This window comes from Mytilus galloprovincialis, chromosome 12 (genome assembly GCF_965363235.1).
Source record: "Mytilus galloprovincialis chromosome 12, xbMytGall1.hap1.1, whole genome shotgun sequence".
Lineage (NCBI taxonomy): Eukaryota > Metazoa > Mollusca > Bivalvia > Mytilida > Mytilidae > Mytilus > Mytilus galloprovincialis.
Window position 1 is genome coordinate 7,999,945 of NC_134849.1, and position 23,967 is coordinate 8,023,911.

General features: G+C 33.5%; 1 protein-coding gene across 3 annotated transcripts in view; it reads right to left on the minus strand.

Moving 5' to 3' along the window:
• Positions 1 to 1,674: 1,674 nt before the first annotated feature.
• Positions 1,675 to 23,967, minus strand: part of LOC143054004 (uncharacterized) — a 55,822-nt gene continuing 33,529 nt past the window's right edge. For 2 of the 3 annotated variants that reach the window (XM_076226843.1, XM_076226842.1), the window contains 10 exons: positions 21,824 to 22,068; positions 21,081 to 21,144; positions 20,220 to 20,295; positions 16,456 to 17,933; positions 15,610 to 15,708; positions 11,799 to 11,972; positions 10,997 to 11,157; positions 10,178 to 10,309; positions 5,817 to 5,908; positions 1,675 to 5,274 (listed from right to left, as the gene is read on the minus strand). In XM_076226843.1, coding sequence (XP_076082958.1) covers positions 4,668 to 5,274; positions 5,817 to 5,908; positions 10,178 to 10,309; positions 10,997 to 11,157; positions 11,799 to 11,972; positions 15,610 to 15,708; positions 16,456 to 17,933; positions 20,220 to 20,295; positions 21,081 to 21,144; positions 21,824 to 22,068 — 3,128 coding nt within the window. In that variant the 3' untranslated portion in view covers positions 1,675 to 4,667. Of the gene's footprint in view, positions 5,275 to 5,816; positions 5,909 to 10,177; positions 10,310 to 10,996; positions 11,158 to 11,798; positions 11,973 to 13,515; positions 14,729 to 15,609; positions 15,709 to 16,455; positions 17,934 to 20,219; positions 20,296 to 21,080; positions 21,145 to 21,823; positions 22,069 to 23,967 lie in introns of those variants that run through there. The other variant, XM_076226844.1, reaches the window with a different exon arrangement.

The following is a 23,967-nucleotide window of genomic DNA, read 5'->3' on the forward strand; positions in this document are numbered from 1 at the left end:
AAACTAAGTCCCCCGCTGGCGGCCATCTTGGATGATGGATCGGCTACAAAGTAACAACACTTGGCCAGCACCTCATAAGGAACATTCATGCTATGTTTGGTTTCATTATATTCAGTGGTTCTCTAGAAGAAGTCATTTGTATGCCTATCCAATAGGGTCCTATGTTAAACTAAGTCCCCCGTTGGCGGCCATCTTGGATGATGGGTCGGCTACAAAGTAACAACACTCGGTCAGCACCTCATAAGAAACATTCATGCTATGTTTGGTTTCATTCCATTTAGTTGTTCTCTAAAAGAAGTCATTTGTATGCATTTCCTATAAGATCCTATGTTAAACTAAGTCCCCCGCTGGCGGCCATCTTGGATAATGGACCGGCTACAAAGTAACAACACTTGGTCAGCACCTCAGAAGGAACATTCATGCTATGTTTGGTTTCATTCCATTCAGTGGTTCTCTAAAAGAAGTCATTTGTATGAATTTCCCTTAGGGTCCTATGCTAAGTCCCCCGCTGGCGGCCATCTTGGATATGTCTTATTTCACACATTTTGATTGGTCTAACTGTATACTATTCTGTAATACCAAAGATTTCCTCCCGCCCTAACCATTGGTGTCAAAAAGTAATTTGAGCCAAAAAAGTCATATACGACATTTTAGAAGCCCAGCGACGATATAAGGATTTTTTATCAGCTTTTTCTCGTTTAATCCATTTCGAGCAGGAAGTACGAAGTGAGTCATGAATGATAATACTACACGCATTTCAATTAATAATTGACAGAGGAGGATTTTTATGATTTTTTTTGAGGGAAGTTCATCTGTTGCATTTAACCTATTGCTGTATAAACTCAGCAAAGATTAACAGGAGTGGCTTGAACCATGTGGTTGTAAAAACTCTTCAAATATTACCGGCAGTGTATTAACCCTGTAGTTGTAAAAACCCATCAAAGATCACAACCAGTGGCATCTACCTTGTGGTTGTAACAACATATCAAAGACCCCAGTTGTGGCATCAACTATGTGGTTGTAAAAACTCACAAAAGACCAGTGAACATGAGGTCAAGGTCATATGACACATACCAGTTTGACATGCAAACCTTACTATCAATTTTTACACTAAATAAAGATGACCTATTGCCTAAAGAATCTGTGTTTTGAACTTGACCAGGAAAACTTTACCTTGTTCACTGATCTGTGAAATGATTTCGAGGTCAGATGTAAACTGTCTGACAGGCACGAGGACCTTGCAAGGTATGCACATATTAAAGAAAAAAATTAACCTTACAAAAAAATCAAAACTTCATTCAAGTAGTCACCTAGCAATGAAAATGAAATCAAGGACAAATGACTGATAGAAATTTCATAATATAAGGCATCTATAAACAAAGTATGAAGCATCCAGGTCTTCTAACTTCTTAAATATAAAGCTTTTAAGTAGTAAGTTAACACTGATGTACATGTTGTGGTCAAATCACTATCCTTATGTCCAGCTTTCTACAACAGAAGTAGCGGGCCTTTTATAGCTGACTATGGGAAATGGGCTTTGCTTATTGTTGAAGAATGTACGTGACCTATAGTTGTTAATTTCTGTGTTATTTCTTGTGGACAGTTGTCTCATTGGCAATCATACCACATCGTCTTTATTAAAATGACAAACACTCACCAAAGATAAAGAAAACATTATAAAATTTATATTTATTCTACAGACAAAACATCTGGCACTACATTTCTATCAACAGAAATGTTGTTATCACAGGAAATACAATCACATTTGATTTAAAGTAGAGACAATTTCAACTCATAACAATTTCTAGTCATTTTCACATGATTTACATTTGATTACATGTAAAAGACAATTTAAACTCATAATAAGATTTTTTAGTACAACTGGTGACTAAATGTTACATTATTATTTCTTATCAATCCTTTTACACTATCAGTGATATGAATGTAAGTGAAATGTAAAAAAAAAATAATTTGAAAATTTTCTTTCAGAAAATGTGAAAAAAATAATAATTTATATCCTTAACTAATAGATTTTACTTTAACAATACAAACTTGATGTTAATATTAAGTTAAACTCATTTTTTTCTCAAAATTATTTCAATAATTAAAAAAATGTATTATTTCCAAAGCATCAAAAAATAATTAGCTGATTTAATTTTCCTAGTGTGACAAAAACATGAGAGCATGGAGTCTTCTCAAAATCGAAATCTTTTAAGTAAAATGTAAAATGTTAAATGTAAAATGTGTATTATTACAATGTAGCTTACACAACCCTGTAATAAATCTGACACAAAATTGTTCATTCTGTGATATTATAACAAAATATATAGCATCCACAACAACTAGTTCAGCATAATGTCCAAATATTGTTTACAGATGGAGAATCAGGAATGTTTATTACTGTATTTGGCTCAAATTTCCATTAATTTTACATCACATAAGTAGTGTCATGACATAATCAAACAGAAAAATATGTATAACTTTCATATAATTAGGCAATAAATTAGTTGCAATGTCAACCATGATTATAAATCTCAGCTAAATTTGACTGAAATATTAAAATAGGATATTTTTTTTATTTTTAAATATAAATCATTTCTTGCACATATTAATTTTTTCAATTAGTGTATTCTTCCAAAATATATTGTTTTGGGGAAATAAGAGTGAGATTTTATTTTGAGGCATAAAATATTGATTCAAAATATTTTTTCTTTCTTTTAAACTATACATTAGTGTTGTTACAATTCAAAATATATATTTTTTGTAATGTATTCAGAGCCAAAAGACAAGAGTTTAAAAACAATAATAAGGCCAACATCAGAACTTCCATGTCAATTTGAATAGCAAATACAACAAGTCACAACCCTCAATTCATTTTTCAAATTGTATATAAATATCTCTATATAAGATTTGAAATATAAATAAACAAAATTTAATTAAAAGTAATTTCAATAAAAATATAATCACAAATCACAACCTTGTTTTTTATCACAATAATTTTTTTAAATGAGCAAATTTACAATACATTTAGTTTGTATCAGCAACATTTGTGGACGGTACGATTAAAAATGAGGTCAATATTACAATATATTGAGTTCGTATCAGCAATGTGTGTGGACGGGAACGATTAAAAATGAGGTCAATATTACAATATATTGAGTTCGTATCAGCAATGTGTGTGGACGGGAACGATTAAAAAATAAAGTAAAATTTACAATATATTTAGTTTGTATCGGTAATATTTGGACGGTAATGATTAAAAATAAGGTAAAATTTAATACACATTTAGTTTGTATCAGCAATGTTTGTGGACAGGTATGATTAAAAATAAGGTAAACATTAAAATACATTTTATAGAATACAATTTAAGTTAGCAGAACATTTCATACCTTAGTTGTAAACAGAAATCCTACAAGGATAAACAAATTTTACAATTGGTACATTTTTTTTGATGATTCAAAAAAAGAAATGCAACCTTAATTTCAATTAGTACATGAAGTATTGAAATGTTCACTGCAAGACACTATCAGGTTATCATAAATATATTAAAACCTAGTAAAACTTATTCTCCCTATCTAGCATGTATTAAATGATAAAAACATATCTATTATTAACATAAAAAGTAAAAGTAACAATAAACAATTTAAAATTTGGACGGAAACTAATAATTCATAAATATATAAAAAGTTATATAATAAATATGTTCGGTCACAGTATTGGCATGTAAGATAGAAGTCATGAATTATAATTAATAAAATTAGTATATACAATTACTAATATACTATATATGTTTTGAATAATTCCCTGTTTAAAAAAAGATACTTTTGTTTCACTGTTCTGTTGTTATATTCTTTTAAGTGTATGTACTAATTCCTTAAAAAAAAAAAAATAGAAGACATATTAATCTATAAAATTCTCATAATCTTAGTTAATTATACAAAAAATCTATAAAATGATGACTAGTGTCTACATGTAGCAAAAATAATTAAAGCCAAAGCCACCAACACCAAAGTCTTGACCATGCTACATTGACCAGCATGCTACATCCTTATATAACAAATCTTTTCTGTTTATAATTCATATAATGTTTTCCTTTGAACTAAATAACCTATGAAATGCTTCAAAAGTTTCAAAAAGTAGAAAAAAAATAAGTTCTCAGAATTTGAAAAAAATAAGTTCTGAAAAAAATAAGTTCTCAGAATTTGAAAAAAATAAGTTCTCAGAATTTGAAAAAAATATGAAATTATAAATATTTTGTGCCAACAGCTACATCAACGGAAGAAATAAATGCTGTCTTGCAAACATCTCCATATAGAACATGGCCATAACAGTCAGTTATACACTAAGAGTAACAAACATCTCCATATAAGACATGGCCGTAACAGTCAGTTATACACTAAGAGTAACAAACATCTCCATATAAGACATGGCCGTAACAGTCAGTTATGCACTCAGAGTAACGATCAATAATGGATAGAGATTATCAAATGACAAGATTTTTGTTTATACTTAAGAGTTTCCTAATAGATTTACAATTACTGCAAATGAAATAAACCAAGTTATCTTATTTAGATCTGTCACTACCTTTTTAAGCAAAAAAATGTCAATAAAATATTTCATATCTAACATTTTGGCAAAAGTTCACATTAAAGCAAAAGTCACAAAATTTATTTCAGAGTAGACACCATTTTGTCAGAGCTAGCCGCTTTATTGAGTCCAAGGTAGTTCCTAATCTCTTCCTGTGTTTTCTCAGAGATTTTATTTCCCGGCATGACAGTGATATCTAAAATGGTGGTGTTACATTTAACCAGATCAATTAGCAGCCGTCCTCCTTCATCAGAGATACCGGTTGACTCAAGGTCAAGTGTTTGTAGATTGGTATTGACCTTCAAACTATTGACAAGGGCAGCAACTCCTTCATCTCCAATCTTATTGAAATCAAGGGTCAATGATTGAAGAGTTTTGTTCCTTTTTAAAGCTTTAGACAATCTTTTCCATCCAGTGTATGAGACTTTTGAATTTCCATTTAAATTGAGAGTCGTCAAACCAGAATCATTTTCCAGAAGATGAGCCACATGCCCCATTCCTACATCTCCAATCTCTGTATCTCCTAAATCCAGTTCCCTCAGTACATGATGTTTGGTTGTCTCCCTTGTTTTGGCTCCATCTACTTCCTGTTCCTCCATTTTGTTCTGATTAGACGCCTGTTTGATGTCAAGGATACCATTAACTAACTGCTTCACACCATCATCTCCAAGAGGATTGCCATGCAACCTGAAATAAAACAAAACAAGGTCAAATTGTTTAGTTATAAGTCTGCGACCCTATGATTATTTTATATCATTTAAACAGAAATTTAAATTCATGAATTAACATCTAATAGTTTTTTTAAAAAATTCATAAGGGTTCCGCGGAACCCAATGACAAATGTAGGATCACTGTATTTTTCTTTAGCGACAAAAGACAAATTTTTATGGATTTTAAAATGAAGATTTTATGTGCTTTCTATACAAAATATAAATAAATTCAATCAGTTGTTTTTGGGAAACTTAAAGAAATAATAGCCATATTTTTTTCTGTTTTCAAATTTAATAATTCAATTTATGTTATTCAAAAGTTGCATGAAAAATTTTGACAAAAACAATATGACATAACCATTAAAATAAAATATCACGTTCTTCATGAGGTATATCTTTTTTAGCATAAAGTTGTCCTTAAAAGTTTTTAGTTCGTCCTGGTATCTAAACATTTTTTGTGGAATTATGCCCCCTTTCAAAACTCCTTGATCCACCTGCCCTTGCTAAGTGTATACTTACAGAAGTATCTGTATTGATGGTTTGCCTGATAAAATCTCTACCAGCTTGTCAGCAGAACCAGACCTCAACTTGTTAAGGTTAAAATTCAACATCTGTAACAACAATAGCAACTATTAGTAAATAAAATGTCACATTCAATGATGAGGTTCCTGATGGGCTTTCAGAATATACAGAAAAAATATTGGACAAAATGTGTACGGCAAGAAAAAAGAATTAGCAAAAAAACTCCAAGGTCACTTCAAAAGGGGGAAAGTTCATAAAACATGACAAAATCTTTAAATCAAATGTCAGACTATATCGACCCATCAGAAAACAAAGTTAACTGTGATATTCCTACTTGGTACATGCATTTTTCAAAGAAAATGGTGGGTTGAACCAGGTTTTATAGCTAGCTAAACCTTCCACTTGTATGTGAACAAAGTTAACAAAATCACAAAATGTCATCTCCAATACAAATCAACAAGCAATGATCAAATAAAATTTGGTGAGGTTCTAACTCACAAGCTAAGAGTTGACAGGCTGCTGATTACTGTTGACAAACTACTTAGACCCTGGACAGAGGAAGCCATAAGCAGTCTTAGGCCAGAGAGACAAACTACTTAGACCCTGGACAGAGGAAGCCATAGGCAGTCTTAGGCCAGAGAGACAAACTACTTAGACCCTGGACAGAGGAAGCCATAGGCAGTCTTAGGCCAGAGAGACAAACTACTTAGACCCTGGACAGAGGAAGCCATAGGCAGTCTTAGGCCAGAGAGACAAACTACTTAGACCCTGGACAGAGGAAGCCATAGGCAATCTTTGGCCAGAGAGAACAACTTAGACCCTGGACAGAGGAAGCCATAGGCAGTCTTTGGCCAGAGAGAACTACTTAGACCCTGGACAGAGGAAGCCATAGGCAGTCTTTGGCCAGAGAGACAAACTACTTAGACCCTGGACAGAGGAAGCCATAGGCAGTCTTAGGCCAGAGAGAACAACCAACCATCATCAGGCCAACTGGCAATTCTTGTCACATAAGATGCAAGGGTTAGAAGATCAGTATCTCCTTGCCAAGTAAGGCCCCATCTATAAAGGGAACAACCAACCTTCATCAGGCCAACTGGCAATTCTTGTCACATAAGATGCTTGGGTTAGAAGATCAGTATCTCCTTGCCAAGTAAGGCCCCATCTATAAAGGGAACAACCAACCTTCATCAGGCCAACTGGCAATTCTTGTCACATAAGATGCAAGGGTTAGAAGATCAGTATCTCCTTGCCAAGTAAGGCCCCATCTATAAAGGGAACAACCAACCTTCATCAGGCCAACTGGCAATTCTTGTCACATAAGATGCAAGGGTAAGAAGATCAGTATCTCCTTGCCAAGTAAGGCCCCATCTATAAAGGGAACAACCAACCTTCATCAGGCCAACTGGCAATTCTTGTCACATAAGATGCAAGGGTTAGAAGATCAGTATCTCCTTGCCAAGTAAGGCCCCATCTATAAAGGGAACAACCAACCTTCATCAGGCCAACTGGCAATTCTTGTCACATAAGATGCTTGGGTTAGAAGATCAGTATCTCCTTGCCAAGTAAGGGCCCATCTATAAAGGGAACAACCAACCTTCATCAGGCCAACTGGCAATTCTTGTCACATAAGATGCAAGGGTTAGAAGATCAGTATCTCCTTGCCAAGTAAGGCCCCATCTATAAAGGGAACAACCAACCTTCATCAGGCCAACTGGCAATTCTTGTCACATAAGATGCAAGGGTTAGAAGATCAGTATCTCCTTGCCAAGTAAGGCCCCATCTATAAAGGGAACAACCAACCTTCATCAGGCCAACTGGCAATTCTTGTCACATAAGATGCAAGGGTTAGAAGATCAGTATCTCCTTGCCAAGTAAGGCCCCATCTATAAAGGGAACAACCAACCATCATCAGGCCAACTGGCAATTCTTGTCACATAAGATGCAAGGGTTAGAAGATCAGTATCTCCTTGCCAAGTAAGGCCCCATCTATAAAGGGAACAACCAACCTTCATCAGGCCAACTGGCAATTCTTGTCACATAAGATGCAAGGGTTAGAAGATCAGTATCTCCTTGCCAAGTAAGGCCCCATCTATAAAGGGAACAACCAACCTTCATCAGGCCAACTGGCAATTCTTGTCACAGAAGATGCAAGGGTTAGAAGATCAGTATCTCCTTGCCAAGTAAGGCCCCATCTATAAAGGGAACAACCAACCATTATCAGGCCAACTGGCAATTCTTGTCACATAAGATGCAAGGGTTAGAAGATCAGTATCTCCTTGCCAAGTAAGGCCCCATCTATAAAGGGAACAACCAACCTTCATCAGGCCAACTGGCAATTCTTGTCACATAAGATGCAAGGGTTAGAAGATCAGTATCTCCTTGCCAAGTAATGCCCCATCTATAAAGGGAACAACCAACCTTCATCAGGCCAACTGGCAATTCTTGTCACATAAGATGCAAGGGTTAGAAGATCAGTATCTCCTTGCCAAGTAAGGCCCCATCTATAAAGGGAACAACCAACCATCATCAGGCCAACTGGCAATTCTTGTCACATAAGATACAAGGGTTAGAAGATCAGTATCTCCTTGCCAAGTAAGGCCCCATCTATAAAGGGAACAACCAACCTTCATCAGGCCAACTGGCAATTCTTGTCAAATAAGATGCAAGGGTTAGAATATCAGTATCTCCTTGCCAAGAAAGGCCCCATCTATAAAGGGAACAACCAACCTTCATCAGGCCAACTGGCAATTCTTGTCATATAAGATGCAAGGGTTAGAAGATCAGTATCTCCTTGCCAAGAAAGGCCCCATCTATAAAGGGAACAACCAACCTTCATCAGGCCAACTGGCAATTCTTGTCACATAAGATGCAAGGGTTAGAAGATCAGTATCTCCTTGCCAAGTAAGGCCCCATCTATAAAGGGAACAACCAACCATCATCAGGCCAACTGGCAATTCTTGTCACATAAGATGCAAGGGTTAGAAGATCAGTATCTCCTTGCCAAGTAAGGCCCCATCTGGGACAATATCCCTAATGCGCCTTGAAATGAGGAACTCAAAAGTCACGTGTAAACAAAAAATCTCTGTGTAGTGATATTTGACACATTTCTATGATAAACAAATGACAAAGCTGAACCATTTGTGTTAATTTAGAAAGTAAGGGAACACAGAATAATTGTGTTAAAACTATGGAGCCATTAAATGTGTTCAAAGTATTAAATTTTTAAAGAACTTATTGTGTCAAAAATGGGATTTTTTACCATGAGGAGCCACATCGCAAAAGGATACTCGGGGTTTGCTAATTTACGGAAAAATGAATCACACTTCGTACTCCTAAAATTTAACCACATATGTAAAAAATGTCTCAGCTTCGAAACAAGCCATCATACATATACAAGTTTATGATATGGGCTGAGCAACAGAAGAAAACGTTACCATTACCGCCTATGTAGAAACAATTCCGCATATTGCCCCATCTATAAAGGGAACAACCAACCTTCATCAGGCCAACTGGCAATTCTTGTCACATAAGATGCAAGGGTTAGAAGATCAGTATCTCCTTGCCAAGTAAGGCCCCATCTATAAAGGGAACAACCAACCTTCATCAGGCCAACTGGCAATTCTTGTCACATAAGATGCAAGGGTTAGAAGATCAGTATCTCCTTGCCAAGTAAGGCCCCATCTATAAAGGGAACAACCAACCATCATCAGGCCAACTGGCAATTCTTGTCACATATGATGCAAGGGTTAGAAGATCAGTATCTCCTTGCCAAGTAAGGCCCCATCTATAAAGGGAACAACCAACCATCATCAGGCCAACTGGCAATTCTTGTCACATATGATGCTTGGGTTAGAAGATCAGTATCTCCTTGCCAAGCAAGGCCCCATCTATAAAGGGAACAACCAACCATCATCAGGCCAACTGGCAATTCTTGTCACATAAGATGCAAGGGTTAGAATATCAGTATCTCCTTGCCAAGTAAGGCCCCATCTATAAAGGGAACAACCAACCATCATCAGGCCAACTGGCAATTCTTGTCACATAAGATGCAAGGGTTAGAAGATCAGTATCTCTTTGCCAAGTAAGGCCCCATCTATAAAGGGAACAACCAACCATCATCAGGCCAACTGGCAATTCTTGTCACATAAGATGCAAGGGTTAGAAGATCAGTATCTCCTTGCCAAGTAAGGCCCCATCTATAAAGGGAACAACCAACCATCATCAGGCCAACTGGCAATTCTTGTCACATAAGATGCAAGGGTTAGAAGATGCCAAGTAAGGCCCCATCTATAAAGGGAACATCAATATACAACTGTATTGAATGAACACAAGACATTAACTGTATATAACTAACTAACCAGTGGTTTGGATTCTGTAGTTTTCAAGGCATTAGCTATGGCTGTAAATTTTTCATCATCAATCCCAGAATTCCTAAGGCAGACAGATTGTAAATTGTCTTCCTTAGATAGGACATCACAAATTTCTGTTACCTAAAATAAAATAAAATCTTTAAGCATCTTTTTATTTTTATATATCAAATATTAATTGTATCAATATCTGTATTCATAGACAGATATCCTGGGTGATTCTGTTTATCCCTCTGAAAAAACTGTTAGAAGGGGTATACTCAGAACACGTACAATTATGCATTCGAAAGATTGGTTAAGTTGAGAATTTCGTATTCATGAATCTTAAACTATGGACAATGACAGAAAATAACACTTTGATTAACATTTATAATTCGTTTTTAAAGTATTTGCTTAATTATGCATGGTCTTATTTAAAATTCATACTGTTTATCATTAAAAATATTTAAAAAAAAATTCCAGTTGAATAAAATTCAGACCATGTTTGACTATTGCATACCTGTGAACTACTAGTCTTGTATGATTTTTAATTTTAGTTTCTTGTGTATAATTCGGAGTTTAGTATGACGTCCATTATCACTGTACTAGTATACATATTTTAGGGGCCAGCTGAAGGACACCTATGGGTGCGGGAATTCTTGCTACATTTAAGACCCATTGGTTGCCTTTGGCTGTTGTCTGCTCTATGGTCGGGTTGTTGTCGCTTTGACACATTCCCCATTTCCTTTCTCAATTTTACTGAAGGCAATACTGATAGGTTTTTTTCCAGTTTAATAAAATGTGCACCATGATTGACCAACTATTGCATACCTGTGAACTACTTAGGGCAATATTGTTGAGTTCCAAATCTCTTTTGCCTTCAATTGAAGATAAAATAGTTCCTTCCACTAACTGAGGCGGAGTAATACCAATCTTGGTCAGGGTAGATTTTACCTCTGTATGACTGGTAGCCAAGTTGTCAGGGTCGTTTCCTGTAAAAACAAGTTCAGTAAAATCTTATTTGTAGTTTCATAGAAAAAATTTGTACATGGCCATTATATCTTAGAATAAAAAAGAATTCATAAAATTGATATTTGACGATTGAAAAAAGTGACAGACATAAGTAATGTAATGACAGACGGATGGACAGACAGACAAATGGTGGTATTATGGAAACTACCCTTTTGGTTTTTATAAAAAGGACCAACTTAAACTTTATGTGAGATGAGAGCTTTTTTTGATCTGTGTTGAAGGCCTCATTGTGACTTTCAGATGAAGAACAACAATAAAAGTGCTGTTCTGTTCCTCTTTAATTATTTTTTGCTTGGCAAATACATTTTTTTTTGTCATTGATGGAAACCTCATGTCCTTAGTTTTTCTATTTAAGTCAATTAAATATACATAGTAATTCATACTGTGAATTCATTTATTTTCTTGGATACCTATTTTTGTGGTTTGAGAAAATAGTGAAAGTTCGTGGATATTTGATTTTGCAGTACTGCCAAAGTCTGTATACAAGCCTATGGACAGTTTGTAATTTTCATCTTTATCCACGAAATCCATGAAAATTGGTATCACATAAAATAATAATAAAAATTAATCCACAGTATCTAAAAAAAATCATTTGTTTAACCTCCATGCATATTGTCATCTTCACTTTCACTGGCAAATATTGTGGCAGCTTTCATCTGTTCCCCTTCACTTTCACTGATAAATGGTTCTTCATTGATTATCTTCTCTTGATTGTCAACAGGTGGCGCTTCACTAACTGGAACATCATCTTTGGTTAGGATTTCTTTCATTTTTTCTGCAAGAAGAAACTACTGTATCTTAATACTCTTATACAAAAAAAATTGTTCTCTACTATTTAACTGTTAGCTCACTAAGAGTTATGGGCTTTGCTCATTGTTGAAAGCTGTATGGTGATCTATAAATGTAAATTTCTATCATTTGATTTCTTGTGGAGAGTTGGCAACCATACCACATCTTCTTATTTTTTTTTAAATGAGAAAAATAATGTCCATTTATTTTCTAAACGTACTGTTTCATGTGTGCTTTATTTTTGAAAATACTTGTTGTCCTCAACTTTAGAAAACTTAATGGTTTCAATTACATAGTAAATCAAAGACACAAATTTATTATTTTGAAAATCATATTTTTATGCCCCATTTATGGCCATAATGTTTTCTGGTCTGAGCCTCCGTCTGTTCGTTTGTCCGTCAGTTCATCGTTCTGTCCCGCTTCATGTTAAAGTTTTTGGTCGAGGTAGTATTTGATGAATTTGAAGTCCAATCGACTTGAAACTTCGTACACATGTTCCCTATGACATGATCTTTCTCACTTTAATGCCAAATTAGAGATTTTACCCCATTTTCACGGTCCACTGAACATAGAAAATGATGTTGTGGATAGTTCATCCCTGTACTGGGGACACATTCTTGTTTGCACTCCTTCAATATAGGATATTTTGTTGATCTCAAAGGACATGATTTATAACCAATTTGGAATTCAAAAGGAAGAAAAGATATGGATAACCGTACTTAATGACTATGTGTGTGGTTAATTAAACAAAGAACCCTCTCCTCTTTCTACAGATAAGCATTATATGACAGAAATACTGATATGAAGTGGAAATATCTATCATTTACTGATTCTTAAATGATGGTAACTACCTACTATAAATTCAGAAATTAATGCGAGGTTTTTATTATTGCGAAAAATGTGATAGAGTTGTAAATGCAATAATTCAAACTCGCATTTTGAAATATTTTATATGAATTGAACAGGATTTTTCTAAAAATCGTAAAAATTAAAATCGCATTTAAGTCTAAAATGACAAAATCGCAATAATAAATGAATACAATAATTTCTGAATTTTCAGTATATATAGGCCTTGTAATTTTAAATTCTTATAACTTTTAGCAACTCTTATATAGTAAGAGAATGGTTTTAACAGAAAATCATGCAAAACAATATTTGAGAAAAACTAAGGTATTCTGACGGTTACTGTACCTGATCTATGTACATTACATTTTAATTTTCTTTATAACAAAAAATAGGTGAATGAAGCTAAAGTAAACAAATTTAAATGAAAAAGCTTTTTCACAACATGAAAACTTAATAACTAAATATGCGAAAATACTGAGATGTGGTATGATTGACATTTTCCCCAAGTCATATTGCACTTTTAAGGTTATAGCACTAGTAGAATTATTGCACTATCAGATAAAGCCATATTGCACACATAAAACTATTGTATTGTAAAAGTTATAGTCTACAAGGAGTATTACAATGCAATACAAATAAACCATAATTCGACTTAATTCTACACATTTAATATAAAATATTACCTTTAATGAAGGCCGCAAAGTCTCCTGGATGTTTGAATATTAACTCCAGCCAATGGGAGAATTTGTTATATCATCTCCAGCCAATGAGAGAATTTGTTATGTAAACTACAGCCAATGGGAGAATGTGTTATTTTGTTGTATGGAGTGAGATGGTTAGTTACAGTAAAGCCAACAGAAAGATGTGTACAATACAAATACAACCTTGTTGTTGAAAGTGCAAAGGTCAATGACAGTTGCAGTGCAGAAAGTTCATTATCGGAAGGGCAGCAGCTGATATGACACATTAGGAAAGCATAAGTTTAAAACTGTGAGTTAGTGTATGGATATACACCACAGAACAAGCAGTGATTATAAATTCAAAGGAAGGATTTCAAATTTGGATTTTGACCCCATTTGCTAAAGAAATAATGTTTTGTGATTTTGAAAATAAAAAGAGAAATAAATTATGTTTAGGCTAAGTTTGGAAAAAATTCTAAATAACAATGAGAAAAATTAAAATTTCATTTATAAAAAGATTTGAACTGATTTTTAAATAAATTACTTAAAACAATAATGAATAGCACAAACACAGGTTTAATGAAAGAAGCGTAAAAATGGAAACAAAGCATATATATATATATATATATATACAAATGCATTGGTGTGCAAGTGTTAAATTCAAACAGTTAAAGGCAAATGGCAATTTACTAAATCATTAACAAATAATTTGGACCTAATCAATATTATGAAATTTTAATACGAAATTACTAATTATAATATCTAAAAATTTTAAAATATGAATTCTACATCCCAATATTAAAAAAAAAATAAAATGCATTCACTTAAAAATACTAAATTGATTTTTATATTTTACTTGTGTACAATGTCCAGACATATACAAAACACATCTATACAACTCATTTTTGTACAAGTTACATTTCTTAACAATTATCATGAAAAAATCTACAAACAATCAGGGGCATCTATCCCAAAATAAACAATCATACGAGTCAAAAACTACAGACAAATGTTTCTCATCATTAATTGTTTTTCAATTTGTATGATTTTTTTCAAAATTAGACATTAAATTTTTTAAATTGAATTTCAAAGTGAATGCATTTATAAAACAAAACATCAACAAAAAGAGTGAAACATTGAACTACAAGGAGCAGAAAGAGAGGTGAAAGTTTTAGTAAAAACTCCATTTTTTTTTCTTAAGGCTGCTGTCCCTTCCCTGAAAATAGGAAAGAAACAAATGGTTAGCATTGACACCTCTAAGCAATCTAGGATGTGTAATAAAGAATTCACAAGAGGCAGGATATAAAGCAGATTATCTCCCTTTGTGAAATCTCCCTTTGTGATAATTCTTAAGTTATCTCCCTTTGTTATAATTCTTATGAAGTTATGTTATGACCCTTTATTATAATTCTTAAGTTATCTCTCTTTGGGAAAATTCCATTTCTTTTCTGATGCGAAATTCATTTGATAGATAATCTTAAACATAATTTCTCATATAACAGTTGTGTAATTGGAACTATGTTGATAATTCATGTAACACTTCAGCAATTTATCTATATGGACTCATGTAACCCTTGTAATTTGGACTATATTGATCCATATAACAAGATTTCTTTAGAGTGAATTTTTACAAAAACTCTGAACTGTCTCAGATTATATTTGAAATGATGAGAGCTGCATGTTTTTATAGACAATCACTAGTGACTAGCAATTTAATAGTATTTTCAGCAATAACTTGTACTCTAGCTACTAAATAACAATCGTCTAGGCTACTTTTTTCTAGCTTATCTATTCAATTCAATTATTAGATTAAATCATTTTCCCACACTTATTTTTTTTACAGCTCACTTTGCTGCATTTAAATGATTGCTGAGATCAATGCGACAGCAAACCCAATTGGTTTCATAATGAGTTTCTATTGTAAAATATATGACAGTGTACGTGAATGAAATGGCAACCAAATTGTTTTGAGTTCAAGTTTCTTTGGTAAAAAAATGTCTGTCTCAAGTCAAGAGACAGCAACCCAACTGGTTTCAGATTGAATGTTCATTGTAAAATAGATTTATATGAACAATATCTGAATTCCTGAAGACTTACCAGCAGTCTTTTGCTTATCTTCTTCTTCACTGTCAGATGAATCAGATGAAGAATCTGACGATGATCCACTAGATGAATCATCTGTTGTTGTTGTCGTGTCTGAAATAGTTGTTCAAAAATTTAATACAGAAGAAAATATTATTAATGTAAAAGATGTGGTTTGACGCAGTGAGACAACTTTCCACCAGAGTTTACATGAAGTTTTTATAAGGGACTATAGACAAGGTTAGTGTAAAGGCAACTATGCAGTCTTAAACAAGGATTAAAACCCACACTATATAGTGGACCATTAAAGGCCCAACATGAAACTAATATATCTTCTTCAGAGTTATCTCCCCTCTGTTAGCATGTATTCAGTGCAAATTACAAAATTACAAATTGAATCAAAATGAAACTCATATTTCCATGTTAAGTAAACTGTGAAATAAGGATAAAAACTCGTTTGATATCAATGTCAAAAAGTTTGCATATTAATTATAATGAGCATGTCTGCTAAGTTTCATGTTGATGTGACCTCAACCTCTTGCTAAACTTAGACCTAACCAAAAGTTTTAACATGTGAATGTACAGGTTTTGCATTGTTATTTTTTATATTTTGTGATCAATAAAATTGGAGAGAAATTTTCAATTTGATATACATGTATATATTTCAAAACATTCACATTAGAATAAACATGTGTACTTAGTATGATGAAGATGTGACCACACAACTTCATAAAATATTACCATTACTCAAATGTTTTTACCTGATACTAGATTGGTGAACAAATGTATGCACAGAATAAAAAATATAATGACCTCTTTTATTGTTGGCCAAGCATAAATATTAATTTTTCAAAACTGTACCTTTTTTCTCGTCTTCTTTTTTCTGCACCTGTTCTGTTTTCTGTACTACTTCTGTTTTTTGTACTTCTTCAGTTTTCTGAACTGGTACCTGTTTCTGACTCCTATCAGTCTCAGTCTCTGTTTCACTACTACTGGTTCCACTAGAACTACTTGAGCTACCAGTAGTGCTCTTTTTCTCCTTCTCCTGGATAACAGATAATTTCTGTTTTTGTTGTTCTGCTTCCTTTTTAAGTTTTTCGTTATCAGTTTCAGTCTCAGTAGCAGTACCAGTCTCAGTACCAGTTTCAGTTTCACTATCAGAACTTGAACTTGATTCGTCAGTTTTGGGTCTACTGGTCGTTACAACATTAGCTTCTATTGGATGTGGTAAAGTGCTACCAGGACGAGGGGGTGTTATAGCCCTCGGTGTTTTTTCATTGTTACTTTCACTTTCAGAACTGCTAGAACTTGATGATTCCTTTTCTTCCTTTATAGCTTTAGTCTCGGGTGGAGTGATAGATTTTGGAGATTTTTGGTCGGTGTCAGTGGTAGTCTCAGTTTCACTACTAGAACTATCAGATGACTTTTTGGGAGTTGAAGCAGGGGTTATTGATTTAACCACCTTTTTCTCAGCATCAGTTTCTGTTTCAGTATCACTACTAGAACTTGAACTAGATGAAACAGTCCTTGACCTTGGGGGTGTGACCTTAGCTGGAGAAGGAGTCCTTGGAGGGGTGACCTTTGAACCTTTTTCTTTCTCTGTGTCTGTATCAGAATCACTGCTACTAGAGCTGGATGATGCTGGGCGACTAACCTTTGGAGAAGCAACACGCTTTGGCGTAGATCTCTCTGACGCACTGCTTGTGTCGCTGCTGCTTCTATTCCTTGTTGACCTTGGTTTCTCTGTCACAACCTCCCTCTCTGCCTCTACCTGTCTATTAGCTGCTTTAACCTCTTGTTCGTACATTTTAGAGTAACTTGGTGCCTCTGGAATATAATCCATTCTAGGGGTGGAATTTAGATTTTCAGTTTGTTTCCTCTTAGCATAAATTTCTCTCTTTTCTTTCTCTTGTCTTTCTTCTTCTCTCCTTTTCCTTTCCTCTTCCAGCTCTTGTTCTCTCCTTTTTTGATCAGCCAGCCTCTTTTCTTCTCTAACTCTAGATTCTTCTTCATGTCTTCTTCTTTCTTCGTCTTCCTCCCGTCTTTTTCTCTCTATTTCTAATTGTTTCTGTTCTTCTTTCAATCTAGCTTCTTCCTCTTTTTTTCTCTCCTCTTCTCTACGTTGATCAATACTGCTTTGGTGATCCTTCTTTCTTATCTCTTCCCTAGACAATTGTCTCTTGAATTTTTCCCTTCTTGAATCAGTAGATGAAGAAGATGAAGATGAAGAAGATGATGTAGATGACCTTCTTTCTTTTCTTTTCTCAACAACAGGCTCACGTTGTATTGTCACAACAGTAGGTTTTATCTCTTCTGTCTTTCTTTCTTCTTCTTTTATCCTACAAAATATTAAAACATAAAGCTAATGTTTACCAGTCTTATGAACGTATTAACACTTTTGGTATTTAGCTGAATTTTGTCTCCAAATGACCCTAGATCCGAATAACCTCCAAATTCAAGCAACAATCACGTTTTAATTATGACGGGATTTTTTTTTTAATTGTGATGCCAAGGATTATGGGAACCTGTTTTTTTATGTAATGGTGGACAAACTTGTATATAATAGTAAATACATCTATTGTACTGTAAATTAAGATTTTTTTTATGAATTTAATAATGAGATTGTTGAATAATGGAACAATAATGCAATGTTGCATACAATCAATATCACGATTATCTCAAATAAGTTTTGCTATTAAATCTATCCTGTCCAAACTTAAAATTGGTTTACAGATTGATTTAAACGAACATCTTTTCTTAAACTTTTTTTTTTGCATGTAGTGTTGAAGGCCTTGCTTTGACTTTGAGATGAAGAAAATTGCTACAAGTTCAGTTCATCTGCTTTTAATATTGTACATTGTATTGATTTCATGTCATGTATGGATATCCACCTATTTTCCTTTCTATTTTATCATTTGTATTGAAAAAGAGGGGAGAAAGATACCAGAGGGACATTCAAACTGATAGATCGAAAATGGACTGATAAGATCATGGCTCAAAAAGAACAAGAATGTGTCCATAGTACACAGATGCCCCATCTGCATTATCATTTTATATGTGAAAATGGGGTAAAAACTTTGCCATTAAAATTAGAAAGATGATATAACAAGAGTGCACACGCTGAAATGTCTCGCCTTCTATACTAATCATTGATATTATGTTGATAGTCCTAAGTATAAAGCTTTATTACAACTGTCTCATAAACTTAACATTAACCAAGATTAGATAACTAAACAAAGACCAATGAACCATGAAAATGAGGTCAAGGTCAGATGAACCATGCCAGGCAGACATGTACAGCTAACAATGCTTCTATACAACACATTTAGTTGACCTATTACTTATAGTTTAAGAAAAATAGACCAAAACACAAAAAATTAACACTGTGCAATGAACCGTGAAAATGAGGTCATGGTCAAAAGAAACCTGCGCTACTGACATAAAGATCATAAAATATTTCCATACACCAAATATAGTTGACCTATGGCATATAGTATTAGATAAATAGACCAAAACTCAAAAACTTAACTTTGACCACTGAACCATGAAAATGAGGTCAAGGTCACATGACATCTGCCCGCTAGACATGTACACCTTACAATCATTCCATACAACAAATATAGTAGACCTATTGCATATAGTATGAAAAAAACAGACCAAAACACAAAAATTTAACTATAACCACTGAACCATGAAAATGAGGTCAAAGTCACATGACATCTGCCCACTAGACATGTACACCTTACAATCATTCCATACAACAAATACAGTAGACCTATTGCATATAGTATGAAAAAAACAGACCAAAACACAAAAATTTAACTATAACCACTGAACCATGAAAATGAGGTCAAGGTCAGATGACACCTGCCAGTTGGACATGTACACCTTACAGTCCTTCCATACACCAAATATACAATCCCTATTGCTTATAGTATCTGAGATACGGACTTGACCACCAAAACTTAACCTTGTTCACTGATCCATGAAATGAGGTCGAGGTCAAGTGAAAACTGTCTGACAGACATGAGGACCTTGCAAGGTACGCACATATCAAATATAGTTATCCTATTACTTATAATAAGAGAGAATTCAACATTACAAAAAATCTGAACTTTTTTTTCAAGTGGTCACTGAACCATGAAAATGAGGTCAAGGACATACGACATGTGACTGACGGAAACTTCGTAACATGAGGCATCTATATACAAAGTATGAAGCATCCAGGTCTTCCACCTTCTAAAATATAAAGCTTTTAAGAAGTTAGCTAACACCGCCGCCGCCGCCGCCGCCGCCGCCGTAGCCGCCGCCGCCGGATCACTATCCCTATGTCGAGCTTTCTGCAACAAAAGTTGCAGGCTCGACAAAAACTAAGCAACACAAACCCCACTAAAAACTTGGGGTGATCTAAGGTGTTCAGGAAGAGTAAGCAGATCCTGTTCCACAAGTTGCACCTGTCATGTTGTTCATGTTATTATAAACCCAGTAAATAGTCTAATTCGGTAAGTCTCAATTGTGGAAAGGGTACAGGATTGTAGTTACAAAAAAATGTATTGGCTGACTGTTTCTGACTTGTTTATCTGTATTGACTTACTGTGTCTGACTGTTTATTTGTATTGACTTACGGTTTCTGACTGTCTCTACTCTTAGCACTAGAGCTACTACTGCTGCTACTAGTGCTATCTTTTCTCTTCGGAGGAACTGTTTACAAAAATAACATCAGATTAAAAAAATAAACTTACTAAATATTAGTTTCTCAAATACAAAAGAAATAACCAAATGATGTGTTATTGATGGAGGTTTATAAACATAGCTGGTTTGGCACCAGTAAACATAATTAACTGATCCATGTTCTGTATGTGATGTCTTTAGTCAGAAATCTGTATTTCAGTGGTTGTCATATGCATGATAAAACATATTTGTTTTTTGTTTATTGTTTGGTGCATATATGAGGTTGATTGTTTTCTTGTTTTAAAAGTTTTACTTTTCTCTATTTGGTGCCTTTTGTAGCTGAAATTTGTGGTATGGGGTTTTTCCTTCTTGATAGATTTAGGTGGCATGGTGATGTATAGTTGTTAACTTCATTTGGTCTCTGATTTATCTCACAGGAAATCATACTAAATCTTTTAATTTTAACATAGTAATGATTGTAAATAAAATGTAACTTGTACTCAATAGGTATGTTTTGGGGCTTATCTTGTAAAATACTACTATTTTGTAGAATCCTCAACAATCCAAAACTGTGGCTATTATAGATTAGAATCATGATTGGAATTCCATTATTTCCTTGTACTTTAATTTTTACACTATTTTTCTCTTATTATGAATTTATTTTGCCAAATATTCTCTATTCTTTATTATCATAATGCTTCTTTCTCTCAGAATATTCTTCATTTTATTGCCCTTAAGCTGTTTTTTTGCCCCTTATTCTCTAAACCATAAAAAGAAAATAGATTATGGGTGTGTGACCGTGGCAAACACTTTACCTGGTTCACGTTGAATCCATTTCTTACTCTCTGGCTGTTCATCTTCGTCCGAATAACTCTGTAGCTGAAATCAAAACTCCAAATTTTGATGACTAGGAAATATATTTTAAATATAAGTTCTTATATAAATATGTGTATTAGTTATTTAATGTGCTGTCCAAAAAATAAATCTAATTGGCTTATGAATATTGTTTATAATAAAAGAATATTCCAGGTACCTTGACCTATAATAGTTTACTTTTCTAATTTGTTACTTGGATGGAGAGCTGTCTCATTGGCACTCATACCACATCTTCCTATATAAAAAAAAATAAATTGTGAGGTGGTATAGGGTTGGGATGATTCTTTTTTTTTTATACCCCTTCACAAATTATTATTGTTTTCACTGGTGACAAAATTGTACCTGCTTCCACTGGGATCACCAACAGGAAAAGCATAACGTGATGTCAAACCCTTTCATGCATTTAGTTTCTAAAATAGCCACAAGGACATTCAATTTTTCTTTATTTAACACCTGAGTTAACTTTTGCCTGGTCATGTTACAGTTGTTTTATCTTTAGTTTTCTTTGAATTTTTTTTTTGAAAACTGATGTTTGTCCTTTTGCAAGTTTTTATACTGGGATACTCACCCAGTCATATTATTTCAATAAATAAAATTTTTAAAAAAAATCTGAATTTGCAGGAGATAAACCGCAGAAGGACATGACTTTTTAATCATTTTTTTTATAGAATTTGACCTTTACCTTCACTGGTTTATCTTTCTCTGATCTTTCATCATCTGACAAATCTTTCTTCGTATCTTCATCTGCTCGCAGTCCATATATCTCTCTATCATTCACTTCTTCTGTCTTTGGTGTAGGGGTGTGAGATCTTGGTGGTGGTGACCTGGATCTTGACCTTGAGGACGAGGAACTAGATGAACTTGACCTTGACCTCCTTCCTTTAGGCTTTGTCTCTTCATCAGATTCAAAATCGTCTTTGTATTTTTCTGCAAAAAATGAAAGTTTCAAGTTAAATATTCTGAAGACTAAAAACCTTAATAAAAAAAAAATTCAGAATCTTTAACTGCGAATTATCTTTACTCGGTTTTCTTTTTTACTGTCAAATGTATCAACTATTTGAGTTCATTCATTAAATCTATCGATCAATTAAATATAATTTGTCCTTCTTGTAAGAGAATATACTTTAACTCAATTACTTTTTGAAAGTTGCAATTGCAAAATGTATATAGTCACAGCATGTTTCCTTCACTTTACAAAACAAAAAATAAACCTTAACTTACCATGCTGTGGATTCATTCATTTTACGTGGATTGACAAAAAATTGATTTTTGTGGAAACTTGATTTCATGGTTTAATACCGAAGTCTACATGCATTCATTCCTATAGAGAGGTTGCATTTTGTTGAACGCTAAAATTTGAGGATTCCCCAATATCCAGGAAAATTGGTTAAAAAAACAAATAATAATGAATCCACAGTAAACTTGCTGATTGATCATTGCCAGTAAACATCTCATAGCATTTGGTTTCAATTTATACTTACCAAAATTTTCATCTGTTTCAATGTTACCACCCTAGGAGCAAACTGCACTTTTTATTTCATACATGCAGCAGCCAACTTATTTCATGAATTGTTCGTCCTCTTTTTTTGTATGTAAACAAACAAGCTGCATATTTTGCATTTTCCGATTATTGTTTCAAGTTCAAATTTTACTTGTGCCACATTAAAGGTAGACTTTCATTGACAAAATCTTGTTCATTTTAACCAATCTTATCTTAATTTTCATGTAACTATGTAACTATTGACAGATAATAACAATTTTATTATGCTTATTTATCCATATACATAACCAGGTCAATGAAGCAACAAAAAAATACATAAGAGTGAGTGACCTATAAAAAAAAGTCTGCATGTAACGGAAAATTTTAACTTAGATAAACATTTCAATTTGTGGTTCACGTTTACTAAAAATAAGAGGTATCCCATGAATAGTAATGAATCAACGATCCTCTATAAAAACTCTAGGTTGTAAAACTGATATCTACCTCTACCTTCCACATCCTCCAATGATAATAATAGAATAACTAATTAAGAATTCAAATAGAGAATGTTTAACAAGTCACTAAAGAACACAATAATTTACAAATGCATGTAGCGCATTAGTTAATTATAAGTGTTATTTGGTTTCAAGCTGAATATTTTTCGATATTTGAATTCTTTGATTAGTTATTCTTTTTATTACATTGATAACGGGATTTTTAGTGGAATTAAAATTAGTAAAAGTAAGGAACTATATTTTTTTTCTTTGCATTCACAATTGCTTTGATGTAATGTCATCAACATCTTGACAACACCTATTGCTGTATGACATCAGAGGAGTGAAATAACGGATTTTATTTCACATGTGAAATTGTCTTTTTTTAATTCACAGGGAAATCACGGTAATTCTTTTCAAGCAATGTAGTAAAAATATTTAAAACAGATTGAAACTTTTATAATGTCTTCAATCGGAAGCAACTATTTTGCATCTGATGGACAAAGCTAAATTATCTATAAAACCATTTGAAAATAGAAACAATATTTATTGTGAAGAAATGAATTTTTATTTTAACATTATTACAGACATCTATTTTTTAAAATACAAGACTAATACACAGTAATACATAAATCTGGCAAAAGGTTAAAGCTCAAGCATATTTTGGCACTAATTTCTAGGTTAAAATTCCTGTCAAGTGAAAACACTTTTTTGATTTGAATGATTTAAACAAAATCCGTCTTAGAAATCGCATTTAGTTTTGGTGTTAATGGACTTAATTTTTTTTTAATCTATTCAAAAATAACAAATCCTTTTTTTTTTTGTGTTTTGAGTGCTAAAATAATTAAGGGT